The sequence below is a fragment of the Ascaphus truei genome, chromosome 4 (genome assembly GCF_040206685.1).
Source record: "Ascaphus truei isolate aAscTru1 chromosome 4, aAscTru1.hap1, whole genome shotgun sequence".
In the NCBI taxonomy this organism is placed as follows: domain Eukaryota; kingdom Metazoa; phylum Chordata; class Amphibia; order Anura; family Ascaphidae; genus Ascaphus; species Ascaphus truei.
The window spans coordinates 255,083,562-255,110,792 of NC_134486.1; the positions used below are offsets into that span (position 1 = coordinate 255,083,562).

At 42.9% G+C, this 27,231-nt stretch overlaps 1 protein-coding gene across 4 annotated transcripts in view; it reads right to left on the bottom strand.

Moving 5' to 3' along the window:
* Positions 1–27,231, bottom strand: part of ARHGAP18 (Rho GTPase activating protein 18) — a 143,099-nt gene that overhangs the window by 4,780 nt on the left and 111,088 nt on the right. For 3 of the 4 annotated variants that reach the window (XM_075597291.1, XM_075597289.1, XM_075597292.1), the window contains exons 2-14: positions 21,842–22,035; positions 20,786–21,021; positions 20,151–20,226; positions 18,854–19,017; positions 17,616–17,781; positions 16,570–16,661; positions 14,359–14,436; positions 12,694–12,853; positions 11,599–11,681; positions 11,109–11,315; positions 10,364–10,510; positions 7,076–7,200; positions 5,367–5,431 (exon numbers count right to left, since the gene is read on the bottom strand). In XM_075597291.1, the coding sequence (XP_075453406.1) occupies positions 5,367–5,431; positions 7,076–7,200; positions 10,364–10,510; positions 11,109–11,315; positions 11,599–11,681; positions 12,694–12,853; positions 14,359–14,436; positions 16,570–16,661; positions 17,616–17,781; positions 18,854–19,017; positions 20,151–20,226; positions 20,786–21,021; positions 21,842–22,035 (1,793 nt within the window). The remainder of the gene's footprint in view (positions 1–5,366; positions 5,432–7,075; positions 7,201–10,363; positions 10,511–11,108; positions 11,316–11,598; positions 11,682–12,693; positions 12,854–14,358; positions 14,437–16,569; positions 16,662–17,615; positions 17,782–18,853; positions 19,018–20,150; positions 20,227–20,785; positions 21,022–21,841; positions 22,036–27,231) is intronic. The other variant, XM_075597290.1, reaches the window with a different exon arrangement.

Genomic DNA, 27,231 nt, shown 5'->3' on the forward strand with positions numbered 1-27,231 from the left:
TGAACCCCTTAACCAGTGTCTGGACGTCCCCGCTTCACAATATCTAAAGCAGCAATCCCGCCTGGGATCTTACCTGATCCGCAGACCCTCAATGTCCAGGTACCTCATTCCCACAATGTTATACATTAGAGGGGAGGCGTTCCTTACCTGTCTTCTGGGTTAGGGGGGGTTCCGATGTCTTCCGTGTGAAGCTTGAGTCAGATCTGGAAGAAAGCAGTATAGGTTATTTCGGTGAAGTATAGGGCAAGTAAGATATATAGGGTAAATAAGAGATCCAGAGTGTGGGGGGGGGGGAGAGAGAGAGTGTGGGGGGGGGGGGAGAGAGAGAGTGAGAGAGAGTGAGTGGGGGGAAGAGAGAGAGAGTGTGAGTGGGGGGAAGAGAGAGTGTGAGTGGGGGGAAGAGAGAGTGAGTGGGGGGAAGAGAGAGAGTGAGTGGGGGGAAGAGAGAGAGTGAGTGGGGGGAAGAGAGAGAGTGAGTGGGGGGAAGAGAGAGTGAGTGGGGGGAGAGGGAGAGAGAGAGTGTGTGGGGGAGAGAGAGAGTGTGGGTGAGAGAGAGAGAGAGTGGGGAGAGAGAGAGTGGGGGAGAGAGAGAGAGTGGGGGAGAGAGAGAGGGAGAGAGTGTGGAGGAGAGAGAGAGATAGTGTGGAGGAGAGAGAGAGATAGTGTGGAGGAGAGAGAGAGAGAGTGTGGGGGAGAGAGAGAGAGTGGGGGAGAGAGAGTGGGGGAGAGAGAGTGGGGGAGAGAGAGTGGGGGAGAGAGAGTGGGGGAGAGAGAGTGGGGGAGAGAGAGTGGGGGAGAGAGAGTGGGGGAGAGAGAGAGAGTGGGGGAGAGAGAGAGTGTGGGGAGAGAGTGTGGGGGAGAGAGAGAGAGTGTGGGGGGGAGACACAGAGGGGAGAAACGGTGGGTGATACACAGAGGGGTGGGTGGGACTGACTGGGGGGGGGGTGACTGACGGGGGGTGACTGATGGGGGGGGTGACTGACTGGGGGGGTGACTGACTGGGGGGGTGACTGACTGGGGGGGGTGACTGACTGGGGGGGTGACTGACTGGGGGGGTGACTGATGCGGGGGGGGGTGACTGACAGGGGGGGTGACTGACTGGGGGGGGTGACTGACTGGGGGGGGGGTGACTGACTGGGGGGTGACTGACTGGGGGGGGTGACTGACTGGGGCTGGGGGTGACTGATGCGGGGCGGGGGGTGACTGACTGGGGGGGTGACTGACTGGGGGGGAGAGGTTACTGATGGGGGGGGGAGGTTACTGATTGGGGGGGAGGTTACTGATTGGAGGGTACCTCTGGTGTCACACACATATTCCCATACACATTCATTCACACACACACACACACACACACACACACACACACACACACACACACACACACACACACACACACACACACACACATTCTCCCACACACACACATACACACACACACACACACGGGAGGAAAGGCCGCGACCAGCACCACGCTCCTCCCCCACCCACCCGCGCCCATCTCCCGCTCGTGGGGGGGCGGGCCGACATCCCCCCCTCAATCAGCAGGGTGGGTGGGATGCACGTGGTGAGGTATCCCCCAGCGGGTGCCCCAGGGGACAGTCAGCTTCCTCCCCCCAGTCCGAGGCGGCATGAAGCTCATGGGGGGAGCAGGCCGACATCCCCCCCATCTCTTGCGCCATCATGAAGCTAGCTGGCGCATGGGAGGCATGTGGTGAGGGGTGAGGGCCGCGGGCCCCCCCCCCGCACGCCAACCGGGCTGCAGCAGTGGGAACCTCCCGCCCCGGCCAGCGATCGGTGGATCGAGGGGAAGGGGACAGGAGCAGGGGACAGGAGCAGGAGGAGGGGAAGGGGACAGGAGCAGGGGACAGGAGCAGGAGGAGGGGAAGGGGACAGGAGCAGGGGACAGGAGCAGGAGGAGGGGAAGGGGACAGGAGCAGGGGACAGGAGCAGGAGGAGGGGAAGGGGACAGGAGCAGGAGGAGGGGAAGGGGACAGGAGCAGGAGGATGGGAAGGGGACAGGAGCAGGAGGATGGGAAGGGGACAGGAGCAGGGGAAGGGGGCAGGAGCAGGGGACAGAAGCAGGGGACAGGAGGAGGGGAAGGGGACAGGAGGAGGGGAAGGGGACAGGAGGAGGGGAAGGGGACTGGAGCAGGGGACAGGAGGAGGGGAAGGGGACAGGAGCAGGGGACAGGAGAGCTGCCGCGGTGGGGAGTAGGGAGCCATGTGGGGACCAGGGGGATCGCAGGGAAGGAGCAGAGGGGCCGCAGCATGGCGAGTACTTACCCTGCAACAGATGTCCGGTCAGAAAGAATGGCCGCTCGTTGGGGGCGGGCTCACATAGAGCCTGGCCGCGCGCCCACAAAGTCTGGGAGCACGCGCCAATCAAGTGACAGGTAGGGGGAGTTTTTTTTTTTTTTTTTTTTAGCGCGAGCAGGGAAATTTAAAAAAAAAAACAAGTCTGCTGCTTGGGCCAATATTTACTCGCCTGGGGGGTTAAATCCACACGCCCCGGGCGTGTAAATGTATAGGATTGTCGAACACTGTGTATATATATATATATATATATACAGCTAAACCCCGTTATAACGCGGGTCTCGGGGTCCACCCCGAGACCACCGCGTTACTAACGGGGTCGCGAGAAAAAAAAATGGCCGCCGCGCTTTAGCGCATATTCATCCCGCGGGACAGGAGATGGGAGCGGGCATGTCCCTCCGCTCCCCGCTTCCCCCTGTCACCGCGGGACAGGCCGCGGGGCAGGAGATGGGAGCGGGGATGTCCCTCCTGTCCCCGCTTCCCCCTGTCACCGTGGGACAGGCCGCGGGGCAGGAGATGGGAGCGGGGATGTCCCTCCTGTCCCCGCTTCCCCCTGTCACCGCGTGACAGCCCGCGGGGCAGGAGATGAGAGCGGGGATGTCCCTCAGGTCGCCGCTTACCTCAGATCCCGCTGCCTGCATGGAGGTGGTAGCGGGGGGTTTCTTCTCCCCACCGCTGTCCCTGGCACTCCCGCTGCCTGCGCGGGAGGAGGGGGGGGAGCGGGTGGTGGTGCTGGTCGCGGCCTTTCCTGTGCTCCGACCCCACCCCCCGTCTGTGTAGAGTGAGAGAGTGTGTGTGTGTATGTATATATGGGAGAGAAAGTGTGTGTGTGTATATGGGTGTGTGTATGTGGGTGTGAGTGTGTGTAAGTGTCTGAGTGTGTGTGTAAGTGTGTGTAAGAGTGTGTGAGTGTGTGTGAGTGTGTGTGAGTGTGTGTGAGTGTGTGTAAGTGTGTGTAAGTGTGTGTAAGTGTGTGTAAGTGTGTGTAAGTGTGTGTAAGTGTGTGTAAGTGTGTGTGAGTGTCTGTGAGTGTGCGTAAGTGTGTGTGAGTGTGCGTAAGTGTGTGTGAGTGTGTGTGAGTGTCTGTAAGTGTGTGTGAGTGTGTGTGCAGTGTGAGCAATGAGGAGTGTGTGTGCAGTGTACAGTGTGTGTGCAGTGTGTCAGTGTGTGCAGTGTGAGCAATGAGCAGTGTGTGTGCAGTGTGCAGTGTGTGTGCAGTGTGTCCAATGAGCAGTGTGTGTGCAGTGTGCAGTGTGTGTGCAGTGTGTCCAATGAGCAGTGTGTGTGCAGTGTGCAGTGTGTGTGCAGTGTGTCAGTGTGTGCAGTGTGAGCAATGAGCAGTGTGTGTGCAGTGTGCAGTGTGTGTGCAGTGTGTCAGTGTGTGCAGTGTGAGCAATGAGCAGTGTGTGTGCAGTGTGCAGTGTGTGTGCAGTGTGTCCAATGAGCAGTGTGTGTGCAGTGTGCAGTGTGTGTGCAGTGTGTCCAATGAGCAGTGTGTGTGCAGTGTGCAGTGTGTGTGCAGTGTGTCAGTGTGTGCAGTGTGTCCAATGAGCAGTGTGTGTGCAGTGTGCAGTGTGTGTGCAGTGTGTCAGTGTGTGCAGTGTGAGCAATGAGCAGTGTGTGTGCAGTGTGCAGTGTGTGTGCAGTGTGTCAGTGTGTGCAGTGTGAGCAATGAGCAGTGTGTGTGCAGTGTGCAGTGTGTGTGCAGTGTGTCCAATGAGCAGTGTGTGTGCAGTGTGCAGTGTGTGTGCAGTGTGTCCAATGAGCAGTGTGTGTGCAGTGTGCAGTGTGTGTGCAGTGTGTCAGTGTGTGCAGTGTGAGCAATGAGCAGTGTGTGTGCAGTGTGCAGTGTGTGTGCAGTGTATCAGTGTGAGCAATGAGCAGTGTGTGTGCAGTGTGCAGTGTGTGTGCAGTGTGGCAGTGTGAGCAATGAGCAGTGTGTGTGCAGTGTGTGCAGTGTGTGCAGTGTGCAAAAAAAAAAAAAATGGAAAAAAAAATTTTGGAAGGTCTCTCTGTGGGACCGAAACGTTGGCTTACGTGTATTTCATGTTGTGAATATAGATTTTTGGATTAACCCCGTGCGGTCTGCTGTCTCTTTACTGGTCTTTGGATTGGTTCGTATCATATATATATATATATATATATATATATATATATATATATATATATATATATATATATATATATATATATATATATATATATATATATATATATATATATATATATATATCGAGATAGATATATATATATATATATATCGAGATAGATATATATATATATATATATATATATATATATCGAGATAGATATATATATCTCGAGAGATAGAAAATATAGATAGATATATAGATAGATTATCTCTATATATATATATGAGCATTCAGTTATATTTCCATTTGCTATATGGATAAATATATATATATGTTACTGCAATAGATTCCCCACCCATCCCACTGACGCCCCCGTCCCACTGACATGCCCCGCCCTCCCCAATCCCCGAGCTCGCAAATTTCCTATAGCAGGACAAGATTTGTCTCCTGCTTACATGCAGGTGACGTCACTGCTGATGAGCGCCAGCCCACTCGCTCCGCTCTTCTCTTCACCCTGGACGCAGCCTAATCCAGCATGTACATGCTACTTTACTCCCACTCCCATTATACAGATGGAACTGGACTTACTGCTCCCAGAGCCGCAGGAAGAAGAGCAAAATGCGGCAGCTCTAGGAACAGTAACCAATGCGGCTGTCGGAGGAGGGCCTGCTCTGTCAAGTGGGACCATTGCGAGTTTCTGGCTGCCGGGGGACGCTGCAGGATATACACAATCGATTTCCCCGGGCACCGAGAACACCAACACTGGTTATATCTGTATGTCTGGTGAAAACTTCCTGGGGCTATATCAACTTGAATCAAAATGATTAAGATGCTTACTACTAAATATATATTTTTATCATGTATTTTTATTATCGCATGGAAAAATAGATTACTATTCGGCACGTATAAAAACAAATGTTAATGAATTCTCTGCACTGGGCATGCACAGAAAATACTTACCAATGTTTCCTCCAATTTCATATAAACAAACTTCTTCTTTCTTTAGATTTCTTGATGCACCACTGCTGTGAAAACAAGTTTATTTAGTTTGTCTAAAAAGAATTAATTCTATTATAACAAGTTTTTCTGCACACACATTTATACTGTACATTAGATTTTAGCACCAGAGAGTAATATCCAATAATGTGAAATATAAAACATAAATGACATTTTCGTACAGCGATTATTGACAGTGACCCACAAATGTACAACATAGTGCTCGTGTGGCAGTTTGGCACCATGTAATTTATGCTACTGCATCTTGCCTAACTTACTACAGGGCTGTCTTCATTCAACTTGTGGCACAATGGCAGGTTTATTCAAATCTATCATTCCTACCCATTGCCTTCTCATAACATATTAACAAAAGAATCCGGGGCCTCCCATTTGCTGGCAAAATACAGAAATCTTATTATCTGTGTGAATTTGTAGCATAATTCAACAGGGAACTCGTTTTTTATTTTAAGTGAACAAAAGAACAAGTTGATACTCCACAAGAGGTGAAATTCTTATCAAATTTAGGAAACGCGCCACAATAGGAAAGTAAAATTGCACACTATGGAAGTCAGTTCTCTGTTTGGAACGGTTGTCTGGATAATAATGTTTTATGACAACTGAAAATGACTTTTAGACAGGGAATAGAATAGCTTCTAGAATTGCAATAAGGTAATTAGAAGTACTAAAAAAACAAAACCTGACCACATCTAAGTCACACTTTTCTAAAACAGGAAAGAAAGCTGTGCAGAGATCAGATTGTTGCAAGGAAACCCATTTGAAGAATCTATAACGGCTTAAAAATTTAGATTTCCCCGGTCATGTTTGCTAATGAGAAGTGACTTTTACCACCAGAATTATTAGTAATTGTTAAACGCACAGTAGGAACTAAAGGTGATAGCACAGTAATCGCTAACAAACTAATGCATACTAATAATTCACTCACTCGCGCAGTTCTTTTCAAATCGAGACATCATGTATTATTAGGTACGTAAAAGAGCTTTTAAGATTACAAATATCACTGCACTCGCCAAACTTCCAATAATAAAAGCTAACTGAATAATACATTATTAATAATTTCAGCAGTTATTGGAGTTTCTGCACGGACTCACTTTAAAAGGGCTAGTGCACTGTACCAATTAGTTAAATGCAATGTGTCAGGAGCCAGAAGAATATATTTTGCAAGCTGTGTTTTCATGACCACATGGTTAGAAGCCTTGTGAAATTAGTACAATAGTGTTGTCACGACAGGAAAGAGCATCTTAATGATAAAAACTTTGTTCCGCAAAGAAGAGAATGAAAACATATGTAGATCGGTCATTGTTTTTGAGAAAATTAACTGTCGATGGAAGCACACAACATCACAGATCGTAAGGCTTGGACCGATCTAGATGGGCTAGAACAGTGGAGTGGCCAACTCCAGTCCTCAAGGGCCACCAACAGGTAAGTATTTAAGGATATCTCTGCTTCAGCACAGGTGGCTCAATCAGAATGACGGAGTCACAGATTGAACCACCTGAGCTGAAGCAGGGATATCCTTAAAAACCTAACCTGTTGGACACCCCTGGGCTAGAGCTTGCCTCATTTATTTGACACTTGTATAAATAGAGAAAAAACACATACACAATGGAGAAAGGGCTATCAGAGTGATTGCTCCATTCAGAAAACAAACATACCTTTCTTGGCTGAGAAACCGTGCCAAAATATCCCCAGCCTTTAGTTCCTCAGTTAGTTGAATCGCCATAGAGACTTTGGAAAACTGAGGGGCTTGTACCCTTATGAATCCCTGAGGAATGTCACTCTGAAACAGAAGTGGAAACAATACGCTTGGAACGTCTTTTCTCATATGATATACACTTATTTTTTTCTCATATGAAAAGAATAGCGCATATTTCCAAAAAAAGGAAACAAAGAATTGTAATTTAGAAAATAAAATTATTGTAATATATACACATATATAAAATATGAATATGTAGTACAAAGAGAGACCACAATCAAAATCAGACCATAAAAACAGATAAATATGACTATAATAACATAACAAAATAGAAAACGACTTATCCACTCCTGCAGAGACACAAACGAGTAAAAAGAAAATAAATGAGTGGAGGGGAGAAAAAAGGTACAGCTCAAACCTGTTACAATGCGATCCGCTATAACGCGGATCCACTTATAACGCGGTTTGAGCGTGGACCCCGAATTAAATTTTTTTTTTGCACACACTGCACACATTCACTGCACACTGCACACACTCACAGCACACTGCACACACACACAGCACACTGCACACACACACAGCACACACACAGTCTCACATAGTCAAATACACACACACGCAGAGATGCACTGTCTCTTTAAGGGAGCTTGCTCTCGCAAGATGGAAGCAGAAGCAGGAAGCAGAGACAGGGAGAAGAGCTGCCAGATGTCGGGTAAGTGCTGTGTGCTGTTGCCGCTGCCCCACTGGGTCTGGGAACGCTGGGAAAGTTCTCAGCTTTCCCCCTCCAGCGGACACAGTACCACCACAAAAAAAATATTTTGGCGGCCTTTTTTTTCCCGCGAACCCGTTTATAACGCGGTGGCCCCCGAGGACCGCGCTATAACAGGGTTAAGCTGTATATATATATATATATATATATATATATATATATATATATATATATATATATATAAATTAAAAAAAAGGTGGAAGTGAAAAGAACAGAGAACAAAACGGAAGGTTGGCCACGACCACAAAGGAGATATAAACTAAAGGGACATCGAAAACTATATGGGAGGGGAGGGGGAGTGGAGAGAGACTTTTAATTTAAGTGGGGTGTGTGTGGAGTGTGGGGGTGTTCAAACCTCCCTCCAGAAAAATTAGGGAGGCATGCCTATGCTGAAAAAGGAGCATACGAGGTACCCGCGGGGAGATATGCTAATGGTTATGCAAAGCATATTCAAAGGAGTCCCATCCACACTTCCTAAAAGGATTTCCATACAAACTATATAGCGTTGATAAGCCTAAGGCACCAAGCTAATGACTGGAATGGTGTACAAACCAACCGACTAGAACTTACAACCACTGCTTTTCTAGACTGCAGCTCTAGCAGTGTGAACTAAACCATTGTATTCAATTACGGATTCAAATGCATCCGTGCAGCTTTTTTTTAGTACCCAATCCGAAGACGGATTTTGGTGGGGAGGACGGATTGATGAAAAAAAGTGTGTGGAATTCCAGGAAACGGATTTGAACTGTTTTGCCCATGTCTACCGACAGCCCATTCATTGAAAGGCCCATTTACTGTATCAACGTTCGCATATGGGCATTGTGGAAAAAAAAGATGGCTAGGAGTGTTTCATCACCTAGTGTTCATGTAACAGAGGGTGATATGCATATATAGCAGATTTGGGGGAGGAGTAACAGTAGGGGGCGAGGTGGCGTATTTCTTATTGCAATAATCACAGAATGTATCCATGTTTACATCTGTATCTGACCCAATTTTTCTCTCTCTGCCCAAGTAAAATTCACCACATTTGAGGTTCAATTCAACATTCAATGTTCTGGAAAGTATGTACTTTGTTGAAGATTTTAGCATCATTTATTTGAATGGAGCTGATCTCATATCAAACATAACAGCAGATTCACAGCATACTGAACAAGTGTCTTACCTTGTAAAATAATTACAAATGTGCTATGCACGTACACCTGCATAGACTGAGCTAAAAGCGGGGCATTTAACTAGCAGCTGTGGCTTAAACTAATAAATAACACAACTGTATTGCTTTTTTGTTTTGTTTTTTCGTTTAAAATAATCCGAACCCTACCGCTATCCTAACTTTACCACTTTGGTGGCAAAACATATTTATATATTTAATGTTGTGCTTGTACTGACTTTAAAGCAGCAGTTCAAACTGCCATTTAAAAATAAAATAAAAAAAGAAACATTGATTGTCACGTGTATTACTTCTGTGAAGCGCTATGTACATTAATGGTGCTATATAAAGACATACATACAGTACATACAATATATGCATCAATACAATCTATACACTGACAAGCAATTAGCTAAATTGCTGATCGACCGGCAAAGATTTGTCTCGGGTGTTCATTAAATGGTCAGTGCAGCAGAAGTGGACCCAAGATGCAAAGTTCTGTGGGGAAGATCATGTGACGGGCAGTCACTAGATACAATTGCGCACTGCTAGAGAGAGGGCAGGGCTCAAAAAGGTGTGTGCCAGAGCCTATTTCAGAAGAGGAAGGTGATGTGAGTTTGTAAATGGTTCCTATAGGAACACAAAATGCCCGTTACATTATAATATATTTAAAAAAAATTAAATGCTAAGTATTTTCTCACATTACAGAACTGATTTATTAAATTAAAAAAAAAAAAACACACATAGGATATTGCTTTAACTGCAGCTTTCACCGATTGAAATTCTGTGTAAGCAGGGGTAAAAAAATAAATATACTTGTTTTACCATTGTTATTGTTGGGATTAGCAGTAGAAATGGATTAGTAAAAAATATATTATACATTTACTTAATACATTAAATAAAACAGTGTCCTTTCCACTAGTTATTGTACAAACCTCAAATTCCATAAGGGTTTTTCCAGAGAAAAACTTGTGCAAACTTTGTCTGTCCAAGCAAGAAATGAAATGCGCACAATATAAATATGCTTTTCCAGCATACTGTAGGTTTTGTAAAGGGTCGGGCTTGGGTCATTTGAATAAATGTAGAACGCGTAGGGGAAGATATATAAATACTCGTCTCGCTATCAGCTCTTCATTTTCAAAGAGTTATATAAAAGAGTAATCAGCAAGAGAAAATGAAATGTTACCAGTCTCTTCGATCGAAAAGGTTACACTACAGTCTAGTGCCAGTCCCTACAGACTATCCGACCATCAGCTGGAGGAGTCAGATCCCAGAGGTTACAAATGGAGAAAGATCAACAATTATTTCTACAAATAAAACCAGAGCCGTACATCACTGAAGCTCTTCTCGGTCTTGTCATGCTTTTCCCCAGCGTACGCCATTTTTTTCAAGAGCTTCTTCATAGCTTTTTCCTTTGTTAGTTTCTTCTGGTTGACAATGTTTTGTTGTCTTACTTGGCTAACAATAAACTTGGGAATCTGTGCATGGAAAACAAGAACAACATTGTAATGTTTTGGAAGCAAAGCGGCTCTTGGCTGAAATATTCGTTTATAAATATATCGCAATACCGGAATGCTGTTTTTGGTTGAATTTGAAGACCAATTACAGTCACTGAATATTTTCCAAGTAGCATTTAGCCAACATGTAATTCATAATAGGTAAACTTATGATGGTTCAACATATCCATATTTGTTTAATAAAACAGATTGAAAATCTTGATAAGGTCACTTAGACCTCCGTTTCAAAAGAAAGGATTACAAAGATAAAATATTAAAGGCACATTCCAAGTCTTGGGATTCATGAATTATTTTTTTAGTCATGATTTATACCGTATACCCAGGACATACTTGAAAACGAGAGGTAACTCTCAATGTATTACTTCCTGGTAAAACATTTTATAAATAAATAAAGTACTGTATATCATTTTTTACAGCAAAGATTTAAAAGAATATATTTGTGTTGTGTAAACAAGCAATTACTATACAAGGCTATTATGTTAAAGTAAGATTATACAGAAAAAAAAGAACATGCTTTTTTATTTTACAAACATCATAACACCTCTCTATATTCACTTACTGTCCAGAGAAGCTTTTGGTATTTAATCATGAGAAGCATCACCGTTGCAATTCTGACAGCACTGGTCATCAAGCTTTGGTCCACAGTCTTCAAATGCGAGTTGTGCACAGTGAAAAGATTGGGGGCCATTATCATTGCAACATTTCTTAGAGTCATTTTGTTGTGGTCTCTGTGATCGACTACCCTTTGAAGGAATTCAAGCAGTGCCTGGAACAGAAGCACTTTAGGACTTGCTCAGAAAAACATGATCAAGTTTATATGCAATCGCTTTAAGTTACAGAGCTATGAACAGGCCTATTGTCTCCTTTTGGAAACAAGTAACCAGCAACACTGAAATGTTACTGGATATTAGTTTTTTTTAAAACATTGCCTTACAGGAATAATCACATTTTTGTTAACTGCGTGTCCACAATACTGAAAACAAAATTCTCAAAAGGAATTCATTGTACCAACATGCAACGTAGAAATGAATAATAAAGAGTAAACTGACCTTCAGTGTGTCCCTGTGTATGTCAGGGAGGAGAATTACAAGGAGATTCAGAGCCTGTAGTTGATGCTTCTTTGTTGGGAGATCTGTAAAGTATATATGAATTTTTTATTTTTATTTGTTATACTACATGTTTATATGTATGTAAAATTATGCAGAACTGTAACTGTCAAAGGGAATGTTTAATTTGTTTACGGTTCCACCACCTGCTAACCCTTAGAATGTAGTGCGAGTCTGTATGAGTGGTGTAGTTTGTCTTCCACACTGACACTGAAGGATGAACAATTTAGATTCAACACAGGGCATTTTCTGAACTCAAGGTGTCATCTGAAGCTTGTAGACAAGAGAAATTGGGCATTTAGTCCCACATGGTTATACTAAATGGTGCAAGAAGCTTGGAACAGGACAGTGTGTTCATATGAAATCAAAGTACTGTAAACAATGCCTAGCAACAGATCGCGTAACTTAACACAAGTAAACAATCTGTGTCAATCTGTGTCATCGACTCTGTGGTTCAAAATCATTACCACTTCCCTCTATATGCTAGCTACTACTTCCAAAGTGTTACATTTAATGCCAAATAACTTTAAATGTTAAATATTATGGGGCAGATTCACTAAAGTCTGTTGCGGGTTAACATGTTCAATATGGGGTTGACTGCCACTGACTTAACGCTGGATCGGGTGTGCGTGAATCCGCAATGTACCTTAATGAATATTCCCGGATGTCTCGTCTATTTTATTGAATTTATTTAAAAAGTGTGACAAGGGGAGATTTGCTAAAATCCGGCGTTAACTGCCTTTCAAGTCAGTGGAAGTCACTGCTAGATTGGGTGCATTAAGGAACTGTGTTAGTCTCCCATACTGTACTGTATGTCTCCTACTTTTTAATAAATTGAGTTTAAAAAAAAACCCTGCGAATTAAGCAAATAAGTTTATTTTGTACATAATGTCATTTAGTAACTTTGATCTCAAACCAATTTATTTGCGTAATGATGATAGTAGTAGCTTGCACAACAAGCTTGGAAAAACAAAGTACAATTTGACAATTAGATTATAAATCACTTCGTTAAAAAAAATGCCAGCTACGGAATCTCACACTGGACAGAATGAAAAGCCTTCATATATTCCACGGAGAGCAATGGTAGAGGAAGTTCTCGGATGAAGAACTTCAGAAGACTTGCTGCATCATGTTGCTTCACTGTATCCCAATTGAATGTTCCCTCATAAAACTTGGCTTCCAGTTCTTGGCATAGAGCCTGTAAAACAGTGGGAAGTGCGATCAGTGCTGCAGTGACGATGCCAAAATATTAGATTACGTATGATGTTGAACAGGCAACATGAAAAACGTAATTCACGTGCACTGAAAAATCTTCGATGTACATACTGTTGTAACAACAAACATTGATATTTATTCATTTCTTATCAACACTGCCTAACACTATGCCGAGTGCGCCACGGAAATGAAAAATGAATGGGGATTTATTCAAGAGCATTTGTTTCTCTGCACTGAAGGCTACTTCATCCGAAAGTCTAACTTTAGCTTCTCCAAAAGTTTCCATTTCTATTAGGTTATTTTGTTTTATACATGTCTTGTAAAACTCCGCTTAGCTATATTTTATAAGATAGGATAAATACAACAATTACATTTTAAGAAATACTACTGCATCCAAATGAAGCCACATTACGTCAAAGCCTAATAATCTGGGTTTTTTCTTGACAGCTACACTAGCAAAGTTGTTTATTTAGAGCATTTCAATTCATTGCTAGTCTGACGTTGTTGCTTTTGAAAGGGTTTTCACATTCAGACCTTTACAGCTGCAGTTTGGTGGCGATTTTGGTTACACAACATTTTTGGTTCATCTAAAAAAAACTATTTTGCGGCAAGTAAAGAAGCCAAGTTGAGAGGAAAATTCCCACCATGAGAGAGCTATTTAAATTCATGCCTAGGGTAGATCAATATAATTAACTCCTTTGTTGCCAAGAGAAATGCAATGCATTGCAAAAACTTATTTGATCTAGCATAGATTACCTTACAGTGCTCCTTTACTGACACACCCTCCTTTGTGTTCTGTGGGTCCCCTTAAACAAAACCATGGACAAACTAGTTTTGAACTGGCGTCAAGATTCCCATGCTACCTTCCTTCTGCAGGACTTGCTGTGGTCACAAATTAAATTAAGCATAGACTTTGAGGATGGGTGACATGGGGCAGGGTGGGGGGAGAATTCACAAAGCTCAGATAACAGTTATCAAGTCTCTGTCATTTAAGTCCACTGAGTTTTGATACTCATAATAAGGGCTTTGTGAATCCCCCCTAGAATACTTGAGCTAAAATATGAGGCATTACATAATCCTGCACCAAGTTTCTTGGCAATTTTGGGATCTTATTATAGAGTTCTCATCATTTACTTCAGTCGGGTCAGGATCACCTGTTAAGTGTACTGTAGGACTCTGTTTGCCAGATCTTTTGCGTAAACTGCTCTGTTATTATGTGATGCTCTTCATTTTGATAACCATTTCATCTTTTTGATGTGCTTTCCTTTCTCTGTTATTAATTGCTTCCTTACCCAATTCTTCATTTATTTGAACTGCTGGTTTTATTTGTGCCAAGGCTAATGGTTGTGATGGCCGTTAAACGAAATAAATGCATCTGCAATATTACAGGCTCCTGTGGCATTAAGCCCTTTAAAATATGTACTAATTGGTTCATTTAAAATGCTTATTATTGGTCTGCTGCTATAAAGGGGCCGTTCTAAAAGTTACCTTTATTCTACTGGAAACTCCTGGTATTCGAAGAACGCCTTCTTTATCCAGACCTCCCTTTTCTATGTGTGATATCATCTGAAAGTGCAGCAAAAAGAGTTAGCATTACCAATATTTAAGTAACATATCCCCTCTGTGATATGAATATCAAACTATCCTCTTTCAACCACCAAATTATTAATTACTACTTTGTTTCATTCTTGTGTGTTTCATGTCACAGGTGCTCAATGCAATCCACGACATGCTCCAGTGTATAGAGAACCATGGACCATGGAGGGGAGAACAGGTTCATTTCAGTCTTACTCAATGTAGATGTTATAAAAAAATGAATCAAAATAGACATTAAAAAAAAAAATATACACAAAAATGGAAAAAGCATTTAGCCAACATCTGTACCACAGAAGATCAAGACAATTTTTTTAATGTGCTTCTATAGATCATATAGATCATCTCTGATCTATATGAACATATATTATCAGATGTTTAAAATGTATACGGGCAAATAAAAAATGTGCACTCTAAATGTGATCGTGTATAGTACTTTACTGTAACCCATTTTGTTTCTAACTCTTTCCCGGAGTCTTGAATCTGGCAGTGCTAGATCAAGAGGCAATTCTCTGAAGCTGGAGGGTGGCAGGCTCAGGGGGAATGTGAGAAAGTACTTCTTCATGGAAAGGGGGTGTATTCGTGGAATAACCTCCCAATAGATGTGGTAAGGGCTAATACAGTACGGAAATGTAAACATGCTTGGGATAGACAAAAAGCAGTCTTAAATACAAAAGAAAGCCATGGATCAAATAGGGTCTGAGATTTTACAGCTCACAGGAAAATGGGAAGACACGTGGTTCTTATCTGCCAACAAATGATCATGTTCCCACGTTACTTAGAGCTCCTGAGACCCCATTGTCCACAGATATTAACACATTAAGTATTCTTGTCCGGGGGAGACATGACAAACATAGTTAGCCTCAGACCAGGAGCCAATACAAAGACAGGTTATTAGGAGATGGCATTGCTATTTGCATATGGATTAACAACACAAGGCCCTGCAAGTTTCTCATTCTAGCAGCTCCTACCTTACAGACTTAACCATCGGTATAGTTTACCAGTGTACAACTATTTTGTCTCCATATTCCCAGAGAACCTCCTCCCTTGGAAAGTTTCCTCCCTGTCTACAATTTCAATAGAAATAACGGATTTATGTGCTTAGAGACCCATCCGTTCGCAGAGTACGCCATTTATTTCACTGTATACAGTAGATCAACTGCACATTAGATATTGGTATATATATATATATGCTCTACTGACCATTGCATCCATCAGTCATATAAATAGGGGATTTATCATTTTATCTATTAGCCATACAGTATATTAGGGGCTTTATCATATACCCTTTTATCTCAAACATAATGGCAACGTTTACAGCCATCCAGTTATTTTGCGCCCTAAATCTGAGCTCCATCCTATGAGATGGATTCACATTCAGTGAACTCGATGCACATAAATAGGTAACCGGGTGTGTGAAATTGGGGCTTGTCTTGTCCAACCTTTTCCCGCAGGTCTGGAGAAACCCTTTGGATCTGATTTTTCCTAGTCTTAATCTTTCCTCTAGGGCACCTACCTACCTATGAGACTCACTGAGGTTGAGCAGGTATCACCTTTTGTTTATCGTATTAATTCCGTATATACTAAGCTACGTTAAGGTTAACGCTGGGAAATAACGATGCTATTTAAGTTAACCCTAACTCTGCTGGTTACAGTCACTGCTGGAGAGAGAGACCTATTTCTGTGGTCTGAAAAATACTGCAACATAGCATTATTTAAAGAGAACGTAGAGTTTTCTCAATGAGCTCAATTAAGACTGCAATTTTTGCCTATAATTACCTTAGTAAATAAGACGTTAACTTGGAAAATAATGGATGTTCCGGTTTTAGGTAATATTACAGTATGTGCAGATTAAACAGACATTTGTGAATCTAGGACTGAGTCTCAAAGAGTCTTTGGGTAACATATTTTGAATAAATGGCTTTTAGAGAACACTATAAAGTATTTGCCAAATGTAGATATGAAAATCAATCAATTAAATCATTGAATACTTTCGTGTTCACGTTTCACATCTCAAAGTAACGCTGGCACATTTGTATAGTCTACAGGTATCATCATAAAAGCAGGAAATGTATTTAAAAAGGTAGCTTGCTGAAGAGAACATACACTTTGGATGATCAGTGGCACCCTGGTTCCTGGAAGTTTTCTTTGATCTTGCTCCAGCAACACAGATAAAGGTACCATAAACAGCCCAGACTCTACAAAAACAAATGAGAGATTAGCCATCAGGGAGCGAATAACACCCACCCAGGCAGAATAAGGCTAAGGCCCCGCTCCCTCAGTCAGCGCGCCCGCACTGCATGCAGGCAGCGCGCTGACAGGCAATTGATCGCTACCTGCGGTCTGTAGGGAGCGGGGGCGTGGTTTGAGCGGGGGGGGGAGGGGCGCGTGGTTTGAGCAGGGGGGCGTGGTTTGAGCAGGGGGGGGCATGTGGTTTGAGCAGAGGGTTCTCCGTGCTGTCCCCCCCTTCCCCGTCGGTCCATCCGTCCCCCCATGGGTACTGAGCACTGGGGTGTGGGGGGGGGGGGGTGGAAGGGGACAGCAGCCCAGCACTGGGTGAGCCGGTTTTCGCGGGGGGAAGGAGGGGGTGCGGGAAAGGGTTAATGGACTGGAGCAACGTTTAATACTGGTCTGTGGCAGGGGAAGAGTTAGTGGAGCAAATATATCCCATCCATCTGCTGCTGGCTGCAACCTCCCCAGCACTCGCAGCCTGAAACTGGCACCGGAGCTTCCCTCTTCCCCCTTGCCCCCTCATTGGCTCCCTGCCGCACCACGTGACGCGTCGCCGCTTGGGATCACGATCCTCGTGTATCCCCTGCTGGCTGACGCGTTGCAGTGCGCAGCGAGCCTTGCAGGGAGGGGGGACTGGGGCCGGCTCTGGAGGAACTCATGTCCGGTGAGTGACGCGCACGCCGCGCGCGCCGTCGGAAGCAGCGGGACCCTGGCCTAACAGTATTGCATCTTGAGCAGTAGGTAAACTGGATTTTTTTAATACACAAAACAATTTTGTGCCATTTTAATTCTATACCTACAAAAGGAATACATAGTATTAATTTCGAGATATAAAATACATTTGCATAATTCTATTAATGCCTGTAAAATGCATACATTTCTGTGTAATACTTTACACATACACGTAAATAATTATTCACCTCTAAATTTGATTTTCACAGCTTTTTGCTGTTTGAGCTCTGTCCCCAGGATATCATATAGTGCAGTCAGCTCGATTAACGCTAGAAAAGACACCTTTTTCATGTCTTGAGGAGCCAAGTCACCAATCTTTGTAGTACCCGTTTTGTCCTTTGGAAGCCTGAAGTTCTGAGACAAAAATGTTGTCATTTAATAACGAGCTGAACAGACTTTTGTGGATGTTAAATTACAGCATGTGTTTGAACATTTATGGTGCAACCCATGGTATTGGTTTTATAAAAGAAAAACATTTGTTTTTTAAAAGTGTCAAGAGATTATTTCCTTTATTTTTAATATCACTGCACTCCGAGATATCGGTTCAGAGTGTATTATTTTTTAATGGAATAATTATTTCTCTGAATGACAAAATTCCAAAACAAACCTTGGTATTTCTGGGAGTACTTAGCAGAGCCTAATTGGCTTTGAGACTTAATACTCGTTAATACTATAATTACCCAATGTGACGCAAACGTTACGCCTCTTCGAAGAAAACATTACATTTAACACAAAATAACATTGATGTTAACAATTCTAGAAAAGTATTTTGCAGGTAAATGGCAATCACCCAAAACACATCCAAGTTTCACTGAACTATAACTTCAGAGTCAATGGATTTCACAGTTTTTTTCCCCCTGTGTTTTATTCCTATTGCTGTTGAACTTTAATAGCCACTGTAACCAGTAGGTAAAACAACCCTGAAGTTATTCAGACACCTTGGAATGCAACCTAAATAAAATAGTTCATGCGTATAACAGATTTATATTTTCCTCTTGAAATTACATGCCTGAAATGCAAATATGAAAGGAAAACCAAACAAAAATAATTCTCTTTTTAATGTTCCCTGTTGGACTTCGTTGATGTTGTGTTAGGGCAAAAGTATCCATTTTCAGAACAACAGAACATGAAACCAAATACAAGGTGTAAAATAATAAAATGTATTAGGGGTATACTGTAACTGATTAAATGGTGTGAAAGATATGTTATCTACGCTTTCACTACACAGTGCAGATAATAGCGTTATGAGCTTGGTTAAAAAGTACATCGCATCTACTGCATTTTCAATAAATAATGCCCTTCCTTACTGTAAAGCAAATTATGGTAATACACTATTGCAGAAAGAAGGAATGTTGGCATCATGCAAGTCATATAATGTTACGAAACACACACGGTCAGGTGGTTGACATAGAGAAGGATCACTCACAGGTAACAAGGAGTCATCCTCTTTCTCATTTACGCCTTTTGAACACTCCTTGTGATTTGAAGCCTGCTCAGCAAATGAAATCTCCAAGTTAATATCAGTTTCTGGAACAGTGACATCCTCAAGAATGTTTCTGCCACCCTTCGCATCACAGCTAGGCATCAGACCTACAGTATACAAATACAATCATTGCTTGGCTGTAATACTTCTATATAAATATCAGTGTTTCTCATCCAGGGCTCAACGGAACCCAGGGGCACCTCAGATTAACCCAAAGAAGAAAACCAATTTCTGTATGTTGTGAGTTTAGTTAATTGTGGATTGTAGAATTTTAATAATACATAAAATAGCTAAATAATTTTCAAGTACATGTATAAACAAACTACAATTACAAATGGAAAGCTGTATTTTATTTGACTTTCATCTCTGCACAGCTTTATAGAACTTTTATGAATGTAACTATTGATGAACAAATGGTGTGCATCAGCAATTGGACGGCCCTGCATCAAAAGCAAAGAATACAGGGACAGTCTTCACTGTGGGCGAGTTTACCCAAGTTTTGGGTTTCAGTGGAAAACTGAAGTAAACTCTTCCCCCCATATAGCAAAAACATCCATTTTTGATTTGGGTTATCATCTGATGAGATTAACATCTTTAACTGCAGAAATATTCCAAAGTGAATCTGGGTGTAGCCCGCCTTTGGGCGACTACTGGTTAGCCTTAATGGATTGACTGTGTGGGATCACTCAGGTTACTCCCCTTCCCATCATGTGATGCAGGGTGACTATGCAGAAAGGGATAGCCCCGCCTCTGTATGTCTTGTGAACAGTGATGTCACTATAGGGAGATAGAAGGGTAAATATTTAGATCTCCCTATGTTCTAGAAATAGGTTCCTGAGAGTTCAGGCGTAAGCCTCACCACGAGTCCTGTAAATAGGTTTCTGTGTATAGCTATATGTATTAAAGATGTCCGGGCATCTTCATGGCTTTCAGTTAGGGGACATGCCTTATATAGTTAGCGCCTATAGTAGCGAATGGGACATTTGGTTGCGGCAATATAACACCGCCGGAAGATCCCAATTTCGCAAATAGTCCTGTCACCTCGTGTTTACCAGTACAGCAAAGATTGTTGTATTTGCATCTATAACATCAAATTCATAGGGTTAAAATCTGCTATGACCTGCATGACTTCTTGTGGCGAGTTATACAAAATTTGCTTTGTTGAATCCTTGATGTGACTTACAAATAATCTTTGATAGCAAATATAAAAATAGTCAAATGTATATAGAGTATTACGCACCTTCTGATTTCTCATCCACTTCTTCATTTTGTGTTTCGTTTGTTTCAGCAGCTTGAAATCCATTCACAACTTCCTCCTAAAACACAATTACACCAATAATACTGAATTTAATTATGTTGTACTATGCCAACTGTAAAAATATGTTGTTAGTGTCTTAACAGCTAAATAATACACACTACAAACGAGATATTAAAAAGTACTAATCAACAAAACAAAGATATCCCTTTTATATACAGTACTGATAAAGCTCATGTGGTGGCTTTGCTTCTCAGAGGTGAAGTATTTAGGATAGTCGTGCATTTGGTTGCCTAGTACTTATTGTTATATAACTGCAACAATGCCTTTAACACACACACACGCACACACGCACGCACGCACGCACGCACGCACGCACGCACGCACGCACGCACACACACACACACACACACACACAATAGAAGGGTCTATTTAATAAAAATGATCATCACTTTAAATTCCATTCCTTTGTTTTGAGAGCTCGGATGCAGTAATCTTCCTTGTTTTGCACCCATAAGGTTTTGATAAATAGACTCTAAAGTGTTTAAGTTCAAGTGTTTTAGAATCTGGGCATGGTCAAGTAAATGTGCACACTGAGGTTTAGCTTGTAACCAACATACTTTTTCCTTTGAGTCGGTTGGTTGCCTGAAAACATCTCTGACGTCAGGGATTTGGTGTTGCTTGTTTTTTTTCCTCAAGGTCTGTGTGAAAGTATCGATCCTTTTCTGGACAGCTGCAGATTGAGTCCGGGTCAGAGTGGACAGGAACACCATGCTTTCCTGGGAGTCTGCAGCACACTCGCCAAACAGATTGGACAGGCCAGCTTCTTTGAGCCATTCCTCTTCCAGCTCCCCTTCTGAATTTAAGAACACACCAAAAAGAACATACTGTATAGTGTTCATACAGTACTTACATGAAAAATAGATACATCATTAACGTGAAATGTTATCGTACAACTACATTTTTATTGTATGTGATGGTGAAAACTACTGTATGAGCAACAATGGTTCACTACCCATAAAGGATACATTTTTCCATCTCCTGCTGAAGGTTTAGATAGGTATTAAAGCATTGATAAACTATTGGTATACGTTTGTCTTTGCTGTTTTATTCTATAGCTTTCGCCACAATATAGCCTAGATTGTTTAATACAAGTACATTCAGTTACAAATGCATTCTAAAAGGTCACTTTCTCATTCTTCCCAGATGATAAACAATCTTGTTTTGACCAAGATGTCTATGTCTAAGGTGATTTAAAAAAAAGGAGACCTAAAAAAAAATATTTGAGACATCTCTATAACCACCTCAACAGCTCTCATATCACATACGTCTCATCTTTCTCTCTTGCACAAGCTTTGTGCATGTTCATTTACATACATGCAACAACGGTGCCAGATACAGAACATGTGGGTTCTTATGAAGTAGATAAGTCACTTTAAATAGAGAACATGAAAACCAGTTATTTTGTCTCGGAGTGGCTTAATAGTTTTACTCAATGATGCAAATAATTCATCGGAAAACAGAGAACTAAATCTTTAGAATATCCAGCAGTTTCACTTTTTTACTGTAAGTACTAAAAGTGAAACCAACTTGAATTCCCATGTACACATACTACATGCTGAGATTTGCTTCAGGTTGCTATACTGTACTGTAATAAATGTATAACAGTTGATTACCATCAGGCTCTTTAACAACTACTTGTTCTTCTTGACGGATATCACTGCTGCTCTTAATGTTTTCAACTTCTGTCCAATAGTCTTCCAAAGAGAGCTCATCTAGTGAGTCCTGTGAACCAGAGCGGTTAAATGGCACCCTGTCTGGGTTGGAGTTAACATTTCCATGGTTCATCGTATATTGCCCAGTTTTGCGACTGCAAAAAGAAAAAAATAAGTGAAATTAGTATGCTTTAGCATTTCTCTTCTAAAGTTGTTTATGCTTTGCGTGCTAAATAAAAGTGTGATCAAAGCAATCAGCAATGCAAAACATTAAGTGCCTGGCAGCAGATACTGTATGAGTGGGAACAAAACATTTAATACAAGGTTATTGGAAAACTCCTCAAGCTGATCTGGTGAGCTCAAGCGTATATCAAGTATATGATACAAGTGATGTGAAAACCAGCATAAAATACTTTACTTATAAATGTAACATCTTTAACAAAAATTTTTTATAAGTTGTGTACTCGTCTCGCTGTCTTGTGGTATTTTCTTCTGAAAAGATCACCACAAGATCCGAGATTCCCTCTGTTATTATCTCCTATTAAACATGCTGCATCATGCTGTTTAATTATATTACAATATTGTGCAATGTAAAAGAAATGCTGTTGGACAATATTGTGTTTCGATTTGAAGTCATAGTAGCAAGAAGAAACCAACAATGATGAACCATGTGTCTTTCAGAAAAAGTGGCAAAGGCAATACAAACATGAAGAATGGGAAGGCTCCCAAGGAGGGTGGACCTGCAACTAATACAGTTTAACCCCATTATAGCGCGGTCCTCGGGGGCCACCCGATCCGACCGGCGCTATAACCAGGGTCGCGCTATATTAAAAAAACAATGGCCGCCGCGTGCCTGATCGGGGGGAGGGGGTAGGAGAGAGGAGAGGAGGAAGAGGTGGAATGAGGGGCCGGCAGCCCTACAAGTCCCCCAGCCCTACATATCCCCAAGCAGCCACCGTAACTCCCCTCGCACTTCCCCCAGCAGCCACCATAACTCCCCTTGCACTTCCCCCAGCAGCCACCGTAACTCCCCTCGCACTTCAATAAGCAGCCTCACCCCCCCCGCCAGCCACGCTCCGATCACCCCCCCCACCAGCCCAGCTCCGATCACCCCCCCCCCGCCAGCCCCGCTCCGATCACCCCCCCCACCAGCCCCGCTCCGATCACCCCCCCCACCAGCCCAGCTCCGATTACCCCCCCGCCAGTCCGCTCCGATCACCTCCCCCGCCAGCCCCGCTCCGATCACCCCCCCACCAGCCCCGCTCCGATCACCCCGCCGCCAGCCCTGCTCCGATCACCCCCCCGCCAGCCCCGCTCCGATCACCCCCCCCGCGCCCGCTCCGATCACCCCCCCCCCTCGCCAGCCCCGCTCCGATCACCCTCCCCCCCCCCGCCAGCCCCGCTCCGATCATCATAAGTGTAACATCAAAAGTGTGTGGCAGAGTTAATTTTGGCATTAATATCTCTGGATGTTTTATTTCTACATCTTTAATCACGGATGCATTCTGAATATCAGGATTAACATTCTGATTTATTTCTTTAAACAGGTATGTATCATTGAGCTGAATTTCTACCATCAAGAGAAATTAAGATTTCATTAACTATTGGGGTATGTTTCTGTGAGTTGATAGGCAGACCCTCCCTTAATTGTTATTCAATTGCATGTGATCAGAGTACTTAAGACAGAATATCTTGGCTGTGTCCCATCATAAGTGTAACATCAAAAGTGTGTGGCAGAGTTAATTTTGGAGTTGAAATTGGAGGTGAAGATTGGAGGAAGATCGGGACTCTGCACAATAACTTTGCAACTTTACTTTCGATACGCTGTGATTCTTTGTGCGCTTTCTATACACCAGTACCTGGGAAGTCTCTCCTCATGCATCTCACTATGCCCTCCCTATTGCTTTTTCTGTTTACTGTTCCTCACTCTTTTGTGAATGTCTCTGTTCTCTCCACCTTCCCCACTCCCCAATGCACCATTATTTATACAACTTTCTTCCATCAACTTCTTTACCCCTCAATAAAAAACACCCACACAAATCCGCTATTCCCACCCTTTATCTACTCCTTCCTGCTGCTGGGGATCTCCCCTAATCCTGAACCCAGACATACACACCTGATTTCCCCCATGCCTCCCTGCCATCTCTTCCCCTGTAAATTGTGTTAAACCTCTCATTTTAATACCGACTAACCTTAAAAATTGCCCCACAAAGCATCCCACTAGCTTGCACTCATGGCTATTCACCCACACTCAACCACACTCAGTCACTCCTACCACCCATTGTGGCCAAGCACTGCCATCTACAGCACTTATTCCCTCACCTGCTGTCTCTGTAAGTTCCCCATCAAACCTCTTAGATTGTAAGCTCTTCGGAGCAGGGATTTCCTTTCCTACTGTCTGATTTTGCTGCACTTATTGTATTATTATAATTCTCTGTACTGTATTTTTTGTGAAGCGCTGAGTACACTATTGGCTCTATATAAATAAAGACATACAATACAATGAAAATTTCAGGGCCTCATTATAAGCTCTCTCTCTTCCCCTCCTCCTCCATGCCTACCTGTGAGACAGAGTGGTGATAGAGGTAGGTGGGGGGAAATGATGGTATGCGACAGTGAACCACCAGTGTTATGCAGAGGAGCAGCAACAGTCCTACTTACTTTTGAATGCAGTGCCGCAAGCCTAACACTGCTAAGGGGTTAATGGAGTGAATAAATGCTCCAGCAGTAGGCCTCTGAAGTTGTACACAAGCTTCAAACCTCAATAATTAATTTAAGGTTTGTGTGCTGTTTCCAGAAATTACACTGGTTGACATTTAGTTAATTTTTCAACGTAAATCAAAATGTTCTTTAAAATGTGTAGTAAGAACCCAGACTGATTGTAAACTCTACCAGACATTAAACATACCCATAAGCTAATGCCAGGTAACAATGTGAGTGATCCCGACCGGCCTTCCCATCAAAACATCACTAACCTGCCAGCAAATGATACACAAACCCAGGGCCGGATCACTATCTCCCTGTGAACTGGAGTTAGGGCCCAGGTGCACTGCATTGCCCCCTCCTCACGCGTAGGGAGTAAGTTACACAGTGATTTACAAGTGGCGTGTTTGTAACATGCACTGCCTTTCTGGGTTAGAGTTTCCATATAATATAAATCTTTTATCATGAAGGTACCTAGAAATCTGTGGTCACCAAGGTGCCAGAGTGAAGCAGAGGAGCAGCGGGCAGAGGATTTAGCAGTTGCACAGAGGCAAAGCAGGGTGGCTGGTAAGGAGCACACTGTAGCAGCAGAGACACCGGAAGCAAGAAAGAGTTACGGGTCGGACCGTTGGGGCACGCTCTTCCCCGGCTGTCCTGCTCTGCTTCCGTGCAACTCCTAACTCCTCTGCTGGCTGCTCCTCTGCTTCACTCGGGCAGCCCGCCGCCACGTACCATCATTTCCTCCCACCTGCCTCTATCTGGGGGAGAGACAACAGGGGGGGGGGGGGGGGAGAGAGAGCAATCCCCCAAGAGTGTGGGCCCTTAGGCTTTGCCTGGGCTATAGCTATGACCCTGGGTGGAGCATATTTGGGAGAAAGACAATATTTCAAGGGAACCTTCCACTGTGCCTCAAGAAGAAAGTTTTCAACCAGTGTATTCTGCCCGTGCTAACACACGTACACATATGGATGTCAAACTTGGACCTTAAATGTCAGACCCTTCAACGCAAAGTATGGAGAGATATATGCTGAGTATTACTCACATAGACAGGAAAAAGAATGAATGAGTTTAAAACCAAACAAAATTCTGTGACATCCTCACAAGGGTGAAGAAATTAAAAAGGCAGCGGGCAGGACATATTGCAAGTAGAAATGACAATCATTGGACAAAAGATGGTACTCGACTAGATTCCAAGAGAAATTATAAGACCAAAATAGTCAAGAGTAAGATGGGAGGATTAAATAATAATAATAATAATAATAATAATAATAATAGCATGTTCTTGTATAGTGCTGCTAGTTTTATGTAGCGCTTTACAGAGACATTTTGCCGGCACAGGTCCCTGCCCCGTGGAGCATACAATCTATTTTTGTTTGGTGCCTGAGGCACAGGGAGATAAATTGAGTTGCCCAAGGTCACAAGGAGCCGACACCAGGAATTGAACTAGGCTCCCCTGCTTCAAACTCAGTGTCAGTCAGTGTCCTTTACTCACTGAGCCACTCCCGCTGCTTCTTAAATCAGAAAATGTGTGTCCGCAACGTGGAGGAGGCATGCAAACGCAGAACCTTTAAGATCATTTGGGAGGCCTCCATCCAGCAGTGGATCACCAAGGGATGCAGATGATATCTATGTAGAGTAGTGTTACATAGTTACATTGAGGTTGAAAAAAGACGTACGTCCATCAAGTTCAACCTATGCTAAATTTAGACAACAGATACTTTACTCTATATCTATACTTACTTATTGATCCAGAGGAAGGCAAACAAAAAACCCCATTAAGGGGAAAAATTAATTCCTTCCTGACTCCAAGAATTGGCAATCGGATTAATCCCTGGATCAACATCCTTCCCATGTATACTTATTTGGTATATCCCTGTATACCTTTCCCATCTAAAAAGATGCCCAACCTTTTTTTGAACAAATCTATTGTATCTGCCATCACAGTCTCCATGGGTAATGAATTCCACATTTTAACTGCCCTTACTGTAAAGAACCCTTTCCTTTGTTGCTGATGAACTTTCCTTTCCTCCAACCTTAAGGGATGGCCCCGAGTCCTTTGTACTGCCCGTGGGATGAATAGTTCTTTTGAAAGCTCCTTGTATTGTCCCTGAATATATTTGTATATAGTTATCATATCCCCTCTTAGACGCCTCTTTTCTAATGTAAATAAATCTAATTTAGCTAGCCTCTCCTCATAAGTTAGAATGTCCATCCCCTTTATTAATTTGGTGGCTCTTCTCTGCACTCTCTCTAGTTCCATAATGTCTTTTCTTAGGATTGGTGCCCAAAATTGTACTCCATATTCAAGGTGTGGTCTTACTAATGCTTTGTAAAGGGGCATAATTATGTTTACTTCCCTTCCATCCATTGCACGTTTGATGCAAGATAAGATCTTGTTTGCCTTTGCAGCTACTGCATGACATTGGGCACTATTGCTAAGCCTGCTGTCTACAAGCACTCCTAAATCCTTCTCCATCAAGGATTCCCCCAATATATCTCCATTTAATTTGTAAGTCGCCTTTTTATTCTTGCATCCCAAATGCATAACCTTACATTAATCTGTATTAAACCTCATTTGCCATTTACCTGCCCACGTTTCCAGTCTCTCCAAGTTCTTCTGAAAAGAAATGACATCCTGCTCTGATTCT